The sequence below is a fragment of the Nelumbo lutea genome, chromosome 1, assembly GCF_056320005.1.
Source record: "Nelumbo lutea isolate HS-2025 chromosome 1, American lotus-T2T, whole genome shotgun sequence".
In the NCBI taxonomy this organism is placed as follows: domain Eukaryota; kingdom Viridiplantae; phylum Streptophyta; class Magnoliopsida; order Proteales; family Nelumbonaceae; genus Nelumbo; species Nelumbo lutea.
Genome location: NC_142684.1, coordinates 130,895,538 through 130,909,577, shown reverse-complemented (window position 1 = coordinate 130,909,577; position 14,040 = coordinate 130,895,538). Strand labels below are relative to the sequence as shown.

At 36.2% G+C, this 14,040-nt stretch overlaps 1 protein-coding gene across 4 annotated transcripts in view; it reads left to right on the top strand.

Annotated features, from left to right (window-relative positions):
• LOC148877583 (P-loop containing nucleoside triphosphate hydrolases superfamily protein) overlaps positions 1 to 14,040 on the top strand; it is a 52,858-nt gene that overhangs the window by 23,343 nt on the left and 15,475 nt on the right. For all 4 annotated transcript variants that reach the window (XM_088942180.1, XM_088942179.1, XM_088942182.1 and 1 more), the window contains one exon: positions 1,557 to 1,748. In XM_088942180.1, the coding sequence (XP_088798306.1) occupies positions 1,557 to 1,748 (192 nt within the window). The remainder of the gene's footprint in view (positions 1 to 1,556; positions 1,749 to 14,040) is intronic.

Genomic DNA, 14,040 nt, shown 5'->3' with positions numbered 1-14,040 from the left:
AAAGACTTAAAAACCTGAACCAATAAGTAAGGAAGAACGTAAAGTTTTGGCTAATCAACATATTCTTCCACATCTTTTTCTTTTTCCTTTTCTTCTTCTACCACCCTTTCTTTTCTTTTCCTATAAAAAATAGGAGTTCAGTTCCTATATTTTTTGAAATTTCATTTCTTTCTTCTTTTTCTTCTCATGAATATGTTGATTCTCTAACTTTAAACATGAAGTTTATGCTTTCCTTATGCAAATTATGGATAATTATTAAGGAAATATGGTTATGGAACCTAGGGAACTACCCTAGGGTATATGCTTTTTATTTAAAAAAATTCTATCGCCTATGCATCTAGGTGACAGGGTGCCCTTGCCTTGGTGCCATGAAAACTATGGTTATGTGGAGATGGATAAAGGCTTCTATCCTTTGGAGTGTGTGAAATGAAAGGAACTCAAGAATGTTTAACAACCAGAAGCAGTAACTTGATATATATATATATCAGCCAGCCTGGCTAGTGACAAAAAGGCAACCATTAAGGATTGTTATGAGTGGGAACCTCACCCATTCTGTTCAGTTGGGACGGTTGATGATCAAGGTAAGTTTGTTTGAATTCTCAGCTCTAAGATACAATGTGATGCTCATAGCAATGGTATTGTGGATGGACAATCCAGTGATGGGGATGCAGATTGTCTTGCATATCAGGAGGATGGATCAAATTCATCTCTGGTTGATGGTGTGGGGGCAGTTCCTGGCAATGATGTAGCAGTTGGACAGTCCAATGATGTGGATGATATTTGCTAACATAGGGAAACACAAGAATGGCCAATACATGGAGATGGAGAGATTGAATGCAAAGGATGATTATGAGACCCTAAAAGACGTATTAATCTTATGTGGGGAATTTCTTTCTGGGTTGTTGCAAAACCTTTAAGTAGTATAGTAGAAGCTGCTTCTGTGGAGATGGAGGTTCAGAACCAAGAATTTGAAACTCATTCTGTACAGATAATTCTTAAAATAGGGAAAGACTTGGCAGTGGTGAAGTAGAAGCCACCTTGGTGGAGAAGGAAGATCAGAGCCAGGATTTTATTAGTGAGGAAGAAGAATATTGAAAATCCAAGAAGAATGGGAGGCTTTGCCAACTAAGCAATTGGAATTGGTTCATAGATCCTTGAGGTTGAACAAAGGCAATCGTCCTCTATATTCATCACATTTTTTTTTTAGACGGATATTTTAATGTGTTATTGCTCTCTTGTACAGATTTGAGGGGTAAGGTGTTTATGTCTTCCCTCCTAGGCTCCTATTTGGATTTTAATAAACCCCTTTTTCTTTTTATTTTTTTAAAGAGGGTTACTGGGGAAGTTTTTAGTGTTACTTGTTTTCTCTCTTTTGAGATCTTCTTGAATACAAGGAACTTTTATTTGTTTTTGTTATCATCATTGTTAATGTGTATTTATCTATGTATATGCATGTGTGTATAAACACAACACATATGTTAAATCTATCCTAGTCAATAGCAAATTTAGATCCATCAGTTAAGTCTAAGTGTCATTTTATTTCTTCACATTTCTAGGTATTGATAGAAGCAGTAGAAAACCATATGCCTCAAGTAATTGTTATTGATGAAATTGGTACAAAACTTGAAGCTATGGCTGCTAGCACAATAGCGCAACGGGGAATACAGCTAGTTGCCACAGCTCATGGAGTAACAATCGAGAATCTGATAATAAATCCTTCTTTAGAGATGCTTGTTGGGGGTATACAGGTAGGTGCACCTATTCATTTTAATTCATTTATCTTTTTAATTGCATTTTGAACATGCTAGAAACTACTGACGTAAACCTGTTACAACGTTTAATTAATAATATGGACTGCAATTGCAATTTCTACCTTGAACATGAATCTTCTATCTGCAAAAATTATGGATGGTAGCTTGCTAAGTTGGTAAAATTGATGAGGGCTGGTATCTGATATCATAGACATACAATCAAAACCCATCCTTATGGACCAGCACATTAGCCTACTAACCCTCCAGACTTCCAGAGTAATGAAGTCAACTAATAGACTGGTTAAGATTGGATATAGACATGTATGATTCTGTTAGCAATGTTTTTTTCCTTCTTTTTCTTTTTTTTTGCCCTTTTGTATGAGGTGTGTGTGAGGAATATGAGGCGCATGAGGTGTACACCTCAGAGGTATCAGCGTCTCTGGCATATGCCTCAGGGTGTTTTAAGGGCGTCTTGCCGTACACCTCCCATGCCTTTAAAAACTCTGGCTGTTAGTAATACCAATTCAAGTAACTAGATTTTATATTTCATATACAACATTTTGCATTTCACATATGGATAAATATGAATTATTACATACTCGATTTAAGTTTCAAAATAATTATAGTTAATTCAAGTTTCAATGGATATGGCATTAAACAGAATGGGATGATGAAACAGGATTCATGTAGCTGAACCCATATAGTTGGGATGAGGCTTGGATGGTGATGATGATGTTGGGTCTCAAAGAATTATTGTGGTTGTCGTTATATTTGTTTTTTATGTCTTTTTTGTTGTTAAATGTATACTAAAAAAGATAATATGCAAAGTGGTTATTGTGAGGACCTTGGTGTCCAGAGCCATTAATATAGGGGCATATTTTCCACATGATCTGCAATTCAGACGAGTCAGAGGTAGACTTGGTCCTAAATCTCGTATAATGAATATTTGATTTGTGGATGATGAAAAAGAAATGGTCCTTCTAAACAGTTCAAGAAGTTGCTTCATTTAAAAGAATCCCACAATAAATTGAATTAGCCAAGTCTATGGTCTATTTACTTAAATATTTTAAAACACGGAGGTGTGAAGTAACGCATTCCACTACCTGGAGGTGTAACCGTGTAAGTCTCTCAAGCACAAGGAGGCTTATGCCTCCTTAAGAGGACGGGGATGAGGAAGAAAGAGGATTTCATCTTTATTTTTGGTTTTATGAAAGATGTCTTAATTAAGAAGAGTGAAGATGCATAAAAGAAAAAACAAATAGGGCTGCATTAAAAAGGTGATAGGTTCACCCCCTAGCCAAGGGCCGCCCCGGCCCAAATTTTCTTTTCCCTTCTCTTTCCTTCCCTTCCTTTCCTTTTTCTCTTTTTCTTCTCTTTCTTTATTTCTTTTTTCTCTCCCTTCCCTTTCTTTTCTTTTCCTTTCTTTTTGTCTTTTTGTATGATGCATGCATGAGGCGCATTAAGCATGTCTCAGAGGCATCAATGCCTCAGTGTGTTTTGGGGGCACCTTGCCTCCAGGCATACACCTCCCATGCCTTTTAAAACACCGATTTACCTAAATGTCCAATAATATTTTCCTACCTCCACATCAGTGCTTCTCCTTCATGTACTCGATTATTATATTGCAGCCCCTCTCTCTGTTTCTCTTTCTCTGCAAAAGGCATGCACAAGGGCACTGGGTTTTCTATCATTTGTATCACTCTTTATCAATTTACTCAATGCAGAAGGTTATCAGAGAAGCATTTAGCTTATAGCTGGATCATGCTATGGCTGTTTTATTGTTTGAAATAAAGTTAGGAATACTGGTTAGGATGCCATATTCATAGTCTTACTAGTAGGGACCCGTGCGATGCACGGGAAAACATGAAAGATTTAATAATTTTATTTTTTCATTTAATGTTGATTTATAAAAATAATTATTGTTAATTGAATATGAACAAATATTTTTTAATAAATTTAGTTTTATTAATAATTTGTTGTAATTTTAATAATTTTTATTCTTTTTATTATTTTAAATGAAAATTTGATTAATTTTAAATAAATAAAAATAATTATAAAAGCTAACATTTTTATTAATTCCATCAATAATTAACAATTATATAGGAATGACAACGGGGTGGGTTTAGGGCAGGGCACCCCATTCCTTTCCTTGCCTCATAGATAAGACGCTCTACCCCATCCCCACCCCGTTCCTAGTGTCACACGGGTTCAGGGCAAGGTAACCACTCCTCAATGTCGGGCGAGTTCAGGGGCAAGGCACCCCACTCCTCATCAAGGATGGAGAATCCTTGAATTTCCTTGCCTCGTCCCCAGTATTGGGCGGGTTCAAGTAGAGGTGTAAATTGGGTCGTGTTGGGTCGGCATGACAAGACCCCCATGTGGCCCGCACAAAGTGCGAGTCGTGCCGTGCTGGCCCACAAGACGTCTCAGGCCGTGCCTCCCTCCTCTAGGATAATTTGGGGGGTCAGTTTGGCACGGCCCACGACTCGAGCACGCATAGGCCCGTGCCATGTCGTGGGTCAGGCGGTCCGTGGGCCAGGCCATGCTGCACACCAAGCCAAGCTCAAGGCAAGGCACCCACTCCCCGTCCAAGGTTTTTAAAACTAGACCAGATAGGGAACTGTTCTAGGGTCAAACAACCGATTGTTTGGTCTAAACGGATGACCTGCTCTAACAAAAAAAAAAATAAAAAAATAAAAAATTAGAAAAACAAAAAAAGGCCGAAAACTGTTGTCCAGGTTGACGGTTCGACCGCATAGGTCAGTGGTTCGCTAACCAAATAAACGGTTTTTGGACAAAAAGTGGTTTTGAGGTGAAATGGTGTCCGATTCCCAATTTTTCCAGTCTAACCATCTGGTTTGACCTAGTTTTGAAAACACTGTCCCCGTCAACCCAATATTCAATTCGATGATAGAAATGATCAAAAGGATATATTTAGTATCAACCACATGGTAAATTTCTAAAAGTATACTAAATTATCTTTAATATTCAAAAATATAATTTTATGAAAAATTTTGAAAATTTATTGTACTTGTGTAATTTTGAAAATTTATTCAAATTTATTTAAATTTTTATTAAATAATTTATTTTCTTTTTAAATGGTTTACTTATAGAATTATACTAATTTATCTTATAATTTCTAATATAAACTAACCAATAATTTCCTTTTTCCAATATTGTACTGATTTATCTTAATAATTTGTGTAATTATTTGTTCAAATTATAGTTTTCCAATTCCCATAGTCATTTATCTTTAATAATTTCCAATAATTTGCAATGAAAATTACATAAATTTTCAATGATTTTCCAAAATCTATAAAATGTAATAAATTTTCCTAAAATTTCCAAAATATTCTAATAATTTTCAATATTTATTTAATGCATTTTAAATAAACTTTCAAATACTTTATATCTTTTAATTTCAAAAATGTTATTTTATGAAAATGTTTGGAAAATTTATTACATTTGTGTAAGTATGGGGATTTATTGATTTTTTTTAAATTGTTATTAAATATATTTTTTATTTGGTAGTTTACTAACAAAATTACACTAATTTATCTTGTATTTTATTAATATAAATTAATTAATAATTTCATTTTCCAACATTATATTATTTTGCTCCCCCATTTGTATTTGGTTATTAATTATAATAATTACAATAACTTAAATTTTATACTTTTGGATAATTGTTAAATATAATTCTCAATTTTATAGAAATTAGTTAAAGGGGTTCCAATTTCTATAAAATGTTGTTAATGAGTTAATTAATAACAATATTTATTAATTTTTGGTAATTTACTAACCATACTAATAAGAATATTTAATTTTTTGATAATTTACTATCCGTATTTATTAACTTTTTGTAATAACTCTATTTAATACTCAATGGATATGGGTGGGATTAAATATTAACCGTATTTAACTATTTATTAATTAATATGAATATTTTAAATGAGGGAGAGTGGATATAGATTGGGGGGATGTATTTATGAATTGATTAGGGAGTGGGGCAACATGATACTTTCCTATTGGTTTAAATGAGATACCTTAGGAGAGAGATTATATGAATATTTTTAGGTAGTTGAGTGACATGGCTTAATGGGAGTGGTAGGAAGGGGAGAGGAGAGAAAGTCAAAGAGAATGCAGGGTGGGGATAATGGAGCAAGGAGAAGCATGGTGATGGGGACCTGTGTTTTGTTAAGTGAAATTTAAACAATAAATCCAAATTGATACAACCCGAGTTGGTGGGTTTTCGTTAATGGTCAATTGGTTTCGAGTGACAAACTACGAACTTGACCAGATCGATTTGGTTGGCGAAACAGCCTGCAATTGAACTAAACTAATGATTGAACACTCCTAATTTCAACTAAATTTATAGTCTAATCTCTAATAAATAACAATAGTTTAATCTCCAAAAATTTTTGAAAATTTATAGCAAATGTACACGATCATTGAAAATAAGTTTATAATAATGAAAATATAATAGATATATAATAAAAATACAATAATTATAAAAATATAATATACCGAAAATATACTAAATTAGTAAATAAATAGTGTAATCTTAAATAATGGTTTAATCTCTAATAAGTATTAATCTATAAATTATAAAAAATATATAATTACTAAAAATAAATTTATAGCAAAAATACAATAAATACGATAAATTAAATTTCAAAAGTTAAATAATAGTTTTTTTTATCTCCAATAATTATTGATAGTTTTCTATTAAATTAAAAAAAATACATTTATAAATAATTATTGAAAGCATATTTATAAAAAAACAATAAATAATTACTGAAAATAAAATAAATATTAATTATAGTATATATAAATATATAATGAATATACACTATTTTTGTAAAATTATTACTAATAAATATAATTTTGTTGATAGTTGTTTTCTATAATTATTAATTGATATAAGCAAAGGTTGTTATTTACAATATTATTTAGTTATTGAAATAATGTTGTTGTTTAAATTCTTAAAATATTATTTATTTATTGAATTCAATAATCCATAAAATTATAATTGTACTATTATTACATAGTTCGTTATTAATTTTGTAAAATATTAAATTATTATTAATATGAATATTATGAGTTCTATTATAATTATTTTTCTACTTTTAAGATTTTTTTTTAAATTTATTGAATATTTTCGTTATTTTAACTGTTTAATTTTTTTTTCATGTTAAATATTTTGTTGCTTAAATATTTAAATAATATGTAAAATATTTAAAAGTTTTCATTATTTGAATTTTATTTATTTTAATGTTATAATGTAATATTAAATATTTTGTTATATTATATAGCTATTTTTAATGTTTTTTAAGATTTGTAGTTATTGAAGTATTTAAATAATGTTTTATTTTTAATGTTAACTTGTTATTTGAATAACATTTAAATCGAATAATTCATAAAATTATAATTTATATTTTACTACATAATTTCATGATGAATTTTGTAAAAATATTGATATTTAAATAATATGAATATTCTTAAATCTATTGATTTTTTGTGTTTTGAATAAGATATTTTAAATATGTATATAATTTCGTTATAACATTTAAATAGTTCTGAATTTTTTTTTAATCGAAACTCTCTTTAGATATAGATATAGATAAAAAGTGGGGGAGTGGATAAATAGGAATTAGAGATAGTTTAGGAGAGAATATCTCTACTAAATTAGAGATAATTTAAGAGATAAATAGGAGTTAGAGATAATTTAGGTGATAAATAGGAATTAGAGACAATTTAGGAAGAAGTGGGGGAAAGTGGTGCCACTTGGCGAAACATTAGAAAAGCAAATCCCTCTTTCTTTATTAGAAATAGTTAAGCATATGCGATTTCCTTATTGGTTTAATGGGTAATTATGTGGAATTAAAAAAATAAAAAAATAAAAAATTCAATAAAACAGAAAATTAGGAAGGGGGTTTGAAGCAAGGAGAGGGCTGCTGACATGGCATAGAGATTCATTATTTGTTAACAGGGATTCATTCTAAGGTTTGGTTTTACCATCCCAATTATGTTTTTCTTATAATTCTTTTTTTTTTGTAATTTTGTTCGGTAATGCTTTCAATTACCAACATAATCATGCCTGAGAAACCATGTAGCAGCAGCTATGTGATTGTCAGTTGAGTTCTTCCATACTGTTTTGACAGCTCTGTTTAAGTAGTTCGAACCAGTAGAGAGTAAGAGAGAAAGAAGAAGAAGAAGAAGAAGAAGGAAGAAGAAGAACAGTCGAATCTGATAGCATAAACCCTATCAGTCGACCCTAATATGGATTAACCTTTAATTAGTTGTACAAAGACTTAACTGCCCCCCCCCCCCCCCCCTTAAGTATGGGACAGGAAGTCTCTATTAAAATTGCCACATAAGCACATAACTTAACAGAAATAGAATGACTAATTTACCCTTATTCAGCTAGTTCTAACACTCACCCTCAAGCTGGAGAATATATGCCATATAATCCCAACTTGTTACATATATAGTTCACTCTCCCCGAGCTTAAGCCTTTTGTAAACAAATCTGCCCATTGATCACTTGAGCCCACATGTTCTGTGCTTGTCTCTCCAGTAAGGATCTTCTCCCTCACAAAGTGGCAATCAATCTCTCTGTGTTTTGTTCTCTCATGAAAAACAGGGTTAGATGAGATGTGGAGTGCAGCTTGATTGTCACAGTACAATTTCATAGGTCTATCCATGGAGAATCCGATTTCTTGTAGGAGATTCCTCAGCCATACTAGTTCACATGTAGTGTGTGCCATGGCTCTGTATTCGGCTTCAGCACTGCTCCTTGTCACAACCGTCTGCTTCTTATTCTTCCATGTCACAAGATTTCCTCCAAGAAATGTGTAGTAACCTGTAGTAGATCTTCTATCAGATACATTGCCTGCCCAATTTGCATCTGTATACCCAATTACCTAAAGTCTTCCTCCTGGTTTGTACAATAATCCACGGCCTATACCGTTTATACCTTCCAGGATCATCAAATATTTCCCCTGTATCACTACTCAACTTAGCATTTGGCTCCATGGGAGTTTCAGCCGGTTTTGCACTGTGGTGATTCGTGGAGAGAGAGAGAGAGAGAGAGAGAGAGAGAGAAAAGCATCTATTGGCAACAGCCAGTTTTCTATTTATATTTTCATAAAAGAATTTGAAATTACAAGTATGCCCCTGGCGGCATATCCTAGAATCAAAATAATAAGAGAAAAGAAAGAAGAAAAAACAAGTAACTGTAACTGTAACAACAACTATTAAGTAAGCCTTACAACACCCCCTCAAGTTGGGCTGAAGATGTCTATCATGCCCAACTTGTCACATAACTCATTGTGCCGCGATCACGGAAGCCCCTTTGTAAGGACATCAGCAAGTTGTTCCTTGGAGTTGACATAGGGGATGCAAATTTCCCTTTTTTCCAGTTTCTCCCTTATGAGGTGTTTATCCACCTCAATATGCTTGGTCCTCTCATGTAGGACTAGGTTGCTGGCGATGTTTATTGCAGCCTTGTTGTCACAGTAAAGGGACATAGGATTATGAACAACAACTCCAAGCTCCCCTAGAAGGTTCTTTAGCCAAAGGACTTCAGCCACTCCATGTGCCATAGCTCTATATTCAGCTTCAACACTTGACCTTGCTACCACACTTTGCTTCTTGCTCTTCCAAGTCACCGGATTTGCTCCCACAAATGTGCAATACCCACTAGTGGACTTTCTATCATCCACAACTCCTGCCCAATCAGCATCTGTAAAGACTTCCACCTTTAGGTGATTGTGTTTACTAAATAGTAGGCCTGTTCCTAGATATTTCTTCAAGTATCTAAGGACTCTCTCTGCTGCCTCCATGTGTGGCTTCTTAGGAGAGTGCATAAACTGGCTTAGGACCCCAACGGAATAGGCAATGTCTAGACGGGTCATGGACAGATAAATCAGCTTTCCCACTAACTTTTGGAACTGCTTCACATCTTTCAGGGGTTCACCAGCACAGTCACTTAGCTTGTGGTCCACATCCATAGGAGTATCTACCGACCTTACACCTAATTTACTTGTATCCCGTAATAGATCAAGGGTGTATTTCCTTTGAGAGACAAAGATACCCTTTTCTAAGCGGGCAATTTCAATTCCAAGGAAATACTTCAGGAGTCCTAGATCTTTCACTTTAAATTTTGATGCAAGGAATTGTTTCAAGTTCCGTATTCTGAGATCCAACTTCCTGTAATGATGATATCGTCTACATACACTATCAATACAACAACCTGCTCCTGACATCTCTTCACTAATAGTGTATGATCAGATTGACATTGTTTGAATCCCATATCTTGAATTGCCATGTGAAACTTACTGAACCAGGCTCTGGGAGACTGTTTAAAGCCATAGAGAGACTTTCGTAGCTTGCATACCTTATTTTCACTCCCCTTGGCACAGAATCCAGGAGGTTGAGCCATGTATACCTCTTCTTCTAAGTCACCATTCAGGAAAGCATTCTTTATGTCCAGTTGATGCAATTCTTAGTCAAAATTAGCAGCTAAAGACAAGAGAACCCTAATCGAGTTCATCTTAGCCACCGGGGCAAAAGTCTCTGAAGGGATAGGAAATCCATCACATGGACGCCCAAAGATTGCGGAATAAGGGGGCGAATTTCAAAAATTTTTCTCTCCCTTCAACTGGGAATCGAATTCCCTATTTAGAAAATCATATTTTCAAGGATCATTCTTGAACCATAAACTGAACCAGATCTGAACCAAAAAGGAGTAGGGAGAGATAATACCTGATACAGAGAAATAATATCTCTCAATGGAGGTGTTCACGCCCAAGGTAGGATCCAAAATCTGCTCCCACTGAAGATGGCGTAGTGCAGGGTGGAGCAGAATCAACAGTGTTCTTCCAAAGAACTTGATCATTCTCAAGAATCACCTGGACGACTTGTGAATACAACTCCTACCAATCTTTTCTCCAAAAGATTGGAATCAAGATCCAATCTTGATTTCTCCCAAGGAATGGAGATTGAATTGCTGTAGGCGGCGGTTGCAGGAAGGAGGCGGCTAGAGAGTATTTGCAAGGAGCAGAATTCTCTCTTCTGTGATTTCAGCTCTGAAGACAAGACTATCTATTGCTGATGATTGTGTGTCTAAAGGCTGCTGCCCCCTCTTCCTTTTATAGACTTAAAGGGATCAACTCCTAATCCCATTAGGAGTTGCTAACCCAAATCATATATGGATTAGAAGTCCCTTTAAGATAAGGGATAACCCTTATCTTATCTGCAAATTAGATCAGCCATCTCTTAATCTAATTAGGAAGTTTCCAGATCTAAATCTCATTTAGATCTTGGACTCTCTGAGTGGATAGGGTGTGGGCCTAATCCTATCAGCTGATCTTATCTCAGAATTCGCCCCTTAATGACTAATCAAATTATCCCAGTTCGAAATGGGCTTAAGGCCCATTTAGGGTTATGTATTCATTTAGCCTTCCAAACTGCTGCCCAGTTGGGCTTCCTTGTATGGCATGGGACCCAAACATTGATCTACACATCAGCCACATGGGTTTAACCCAGCCTTTGTTACAAGGCCTGGCCGAATACACTGTTATGGATAGTGCACCCCCTGAAACCCATCAGATGGGCTCTATGGGCCCAACACTTACCCTAAGTGGTCCCTGGGCCAAGCCACCTTGTAACACCCAGGAACTGTGGGCAGATGCAAGATTAGCCCATCAGGTATTATCATCAATGGTCTTACACTTAACCTCTCAGCCCATAATGATCATACACTGCCCGACAAGAGAGGACCTCTCCCTCGGCTGCAAGGAACAGTGTTGCACTCTCTCAAGTATGGATCCCGGGAATTAAATCCTTTTGCAAATCATTTCGAAACCATAATATATATACTTTTATATCTCATATAAAATATATTTTGCAAAACAAATTTCAACGATTGAAATCAGTTGCCGGCAGTCTTGGTTTCCATCAGTGGGAGTGCATCCCCGATCATTACCTTTGTCCGACAAAGGGGCTGATCCTGTCACTATGATCACCCACTCAGATGAATTCTCAGACTGTCCCAACATACCCAGATTTTGACCCCCGCTAAGGATCACACTGATTGGTACATCAAAGACAGCCTAATCCGCACCTAGTGCAGTATCATAATCGAGTCTAGGGGTCGGGTGTAACTTTTCAGTTTTGCCCATCAATCTCCAAGGTCCAGGGCAATACTGGAAATCTGGTCCAGTTCAAAGATTCAATTAATCCCACACTGTATGTGCCTAGAGTTTCATCCCGGTAGTTGAGACAAGCCACCCCAACCGACTTGGTGGCACCACAGTGTCAGCCTTATCAGGATAGGTCTCCCCAGACCGATCCACTGGCTGTGAACATTCTAAACTAACACGAGTCTCATTAAGTGTCCAGTTTAAGGGTATTAACAGAAACATACCAAGGGAACATGAATCAAATATGCACTTTTATTCATTTACAATAAACTCATAAAGCATATCATTTTGATTGAAGCTAAGGGCATACAAAACTGTCTAATAGTCTCATCATAGTCAACCCCATGTACTTGTGTGTACCCTTTGGCTTCTAGTCTTGCTTTGTACCTTTCAACTGTTCCATCTGCATTGTGCTTAACTATGAACACCCATCTGCACCCCACGGGATCTTTCCCCTTTGGAGGATCCACTAATTCCTAAGTCTGATTTTTGTGGAGGGCATTAATCTCCTCCTTCATGGCATCTACCCATTTAGGGAATTTTAAGGCTTCCGCAACATTTTTGGGAACAGGGATGCAATCAACTGCTGATAGGAAGGCTCGGTACGAGGGAGAAATGTGGTCATAGGAGACAAAGTGGGTAATGGGGTGTTTGGTAGTGCAGGACCTGACTCCCTTTCGTTGGGCAATAGGGATGTCAAGGTCATCCACAGTAGGAGTAGGGTTAGGGGATGGATTTACCTCCTGGGAGCCTGATGGTGTTAGTTGCTTAGTGTTTGGCTGCTCCACATTTCTATCACCCCACTGATCTCTCCGACGTGTACGTTGGAAGACACGGAAGGGAGTAAGGTCCGGAATAGAAGGAAGAGATACCTGAACCTGCTTCTCCTCTTCCACACTACGACTCTCCCCCTGAGGAGGAGGAGGGAAGAATGGCTCGGACTCAAAGAAGGACACGTCCATAGACACAAAGAATTTATGACTAATTGGGTCAAAGCACCAATACCCTTTTTGAGAGGAGGGGTACCCCAGAAAGACACAAGGAATGGACCGAGGGTCTAACTTACCTCGGGATGGAGACAAATCATGGACAAAGGCCCGACAACGAAAGACTCTCATGGGGATGGAAAATAAAGGAGACTGAGGGTACAACAACTGATGAGGGGCCATATAGTTCAGTGCTTTGGAGGGCATGCGGTTGATGACATACGTAGCTGCAAGTATAGCATCCACCCAAAACTTTTTTGGGACATTCATGTGTAACATCATCCCGCGAGCTACCTCAAGAATGAGGGGCCATATAGTTCAGTACTCTGGAGGGCATGCGGTTGATGACATACGCAGCTGCAAGTATAGCATCCACCCAAAACTTTTTTGGGACATTCATGTGTAACATCATCCCGCGAGCTACCTCAAGAAGGTGTCTGTTTTTCCTTTCTGCAACATCATTTTGTTGTGGTGTTCTGGCGCATGAGCTCCTATGAATAGATCCGTGGGAGGCGAAGAACTCATTGAGCTCCCCATGGAAGTATTCCTTCGCATTATCAGATTGGAAGATCTGTATTTCAACATGGAACTGCGTAAACACCATCCTATGGAAGTCTTTCACTATCTTTGGAACCTCGTCTCTACTACGCATAGGAATTACCCATGTATAACGAGAGTAATCATCGATCAATGTAATAAAGTACTTATATCCGCCCTCAGAGAGTACATTGGTAGCCCCCCATACATCAGAATACACAACATGAAAAGGAACCTTTGATCTTTTATTGCTTGAGTGAAAATTTGTTCTACATTGTTTGCTCAATTGACACGTTTGACACATGAACTCTGACATTGAACATGACTTAAATAAAACTGGAAACAAACATTTTATTATGTCGAAAGAAACATGACCTAAACGACTATGCCAGAAGAAAATTTGACTTATTTGACTGACTATGCGACTCTAAGGATGACACTGAGAGACCAGCTTTGTTGTTGAGAATGTAGAGACCATCCACTAGGCTTCCTTTACCAATCGTCCTCCCAGAAGTTAGATCCTGAAAAACACATGAGTCAGCAAAAAAGGTCACACTAC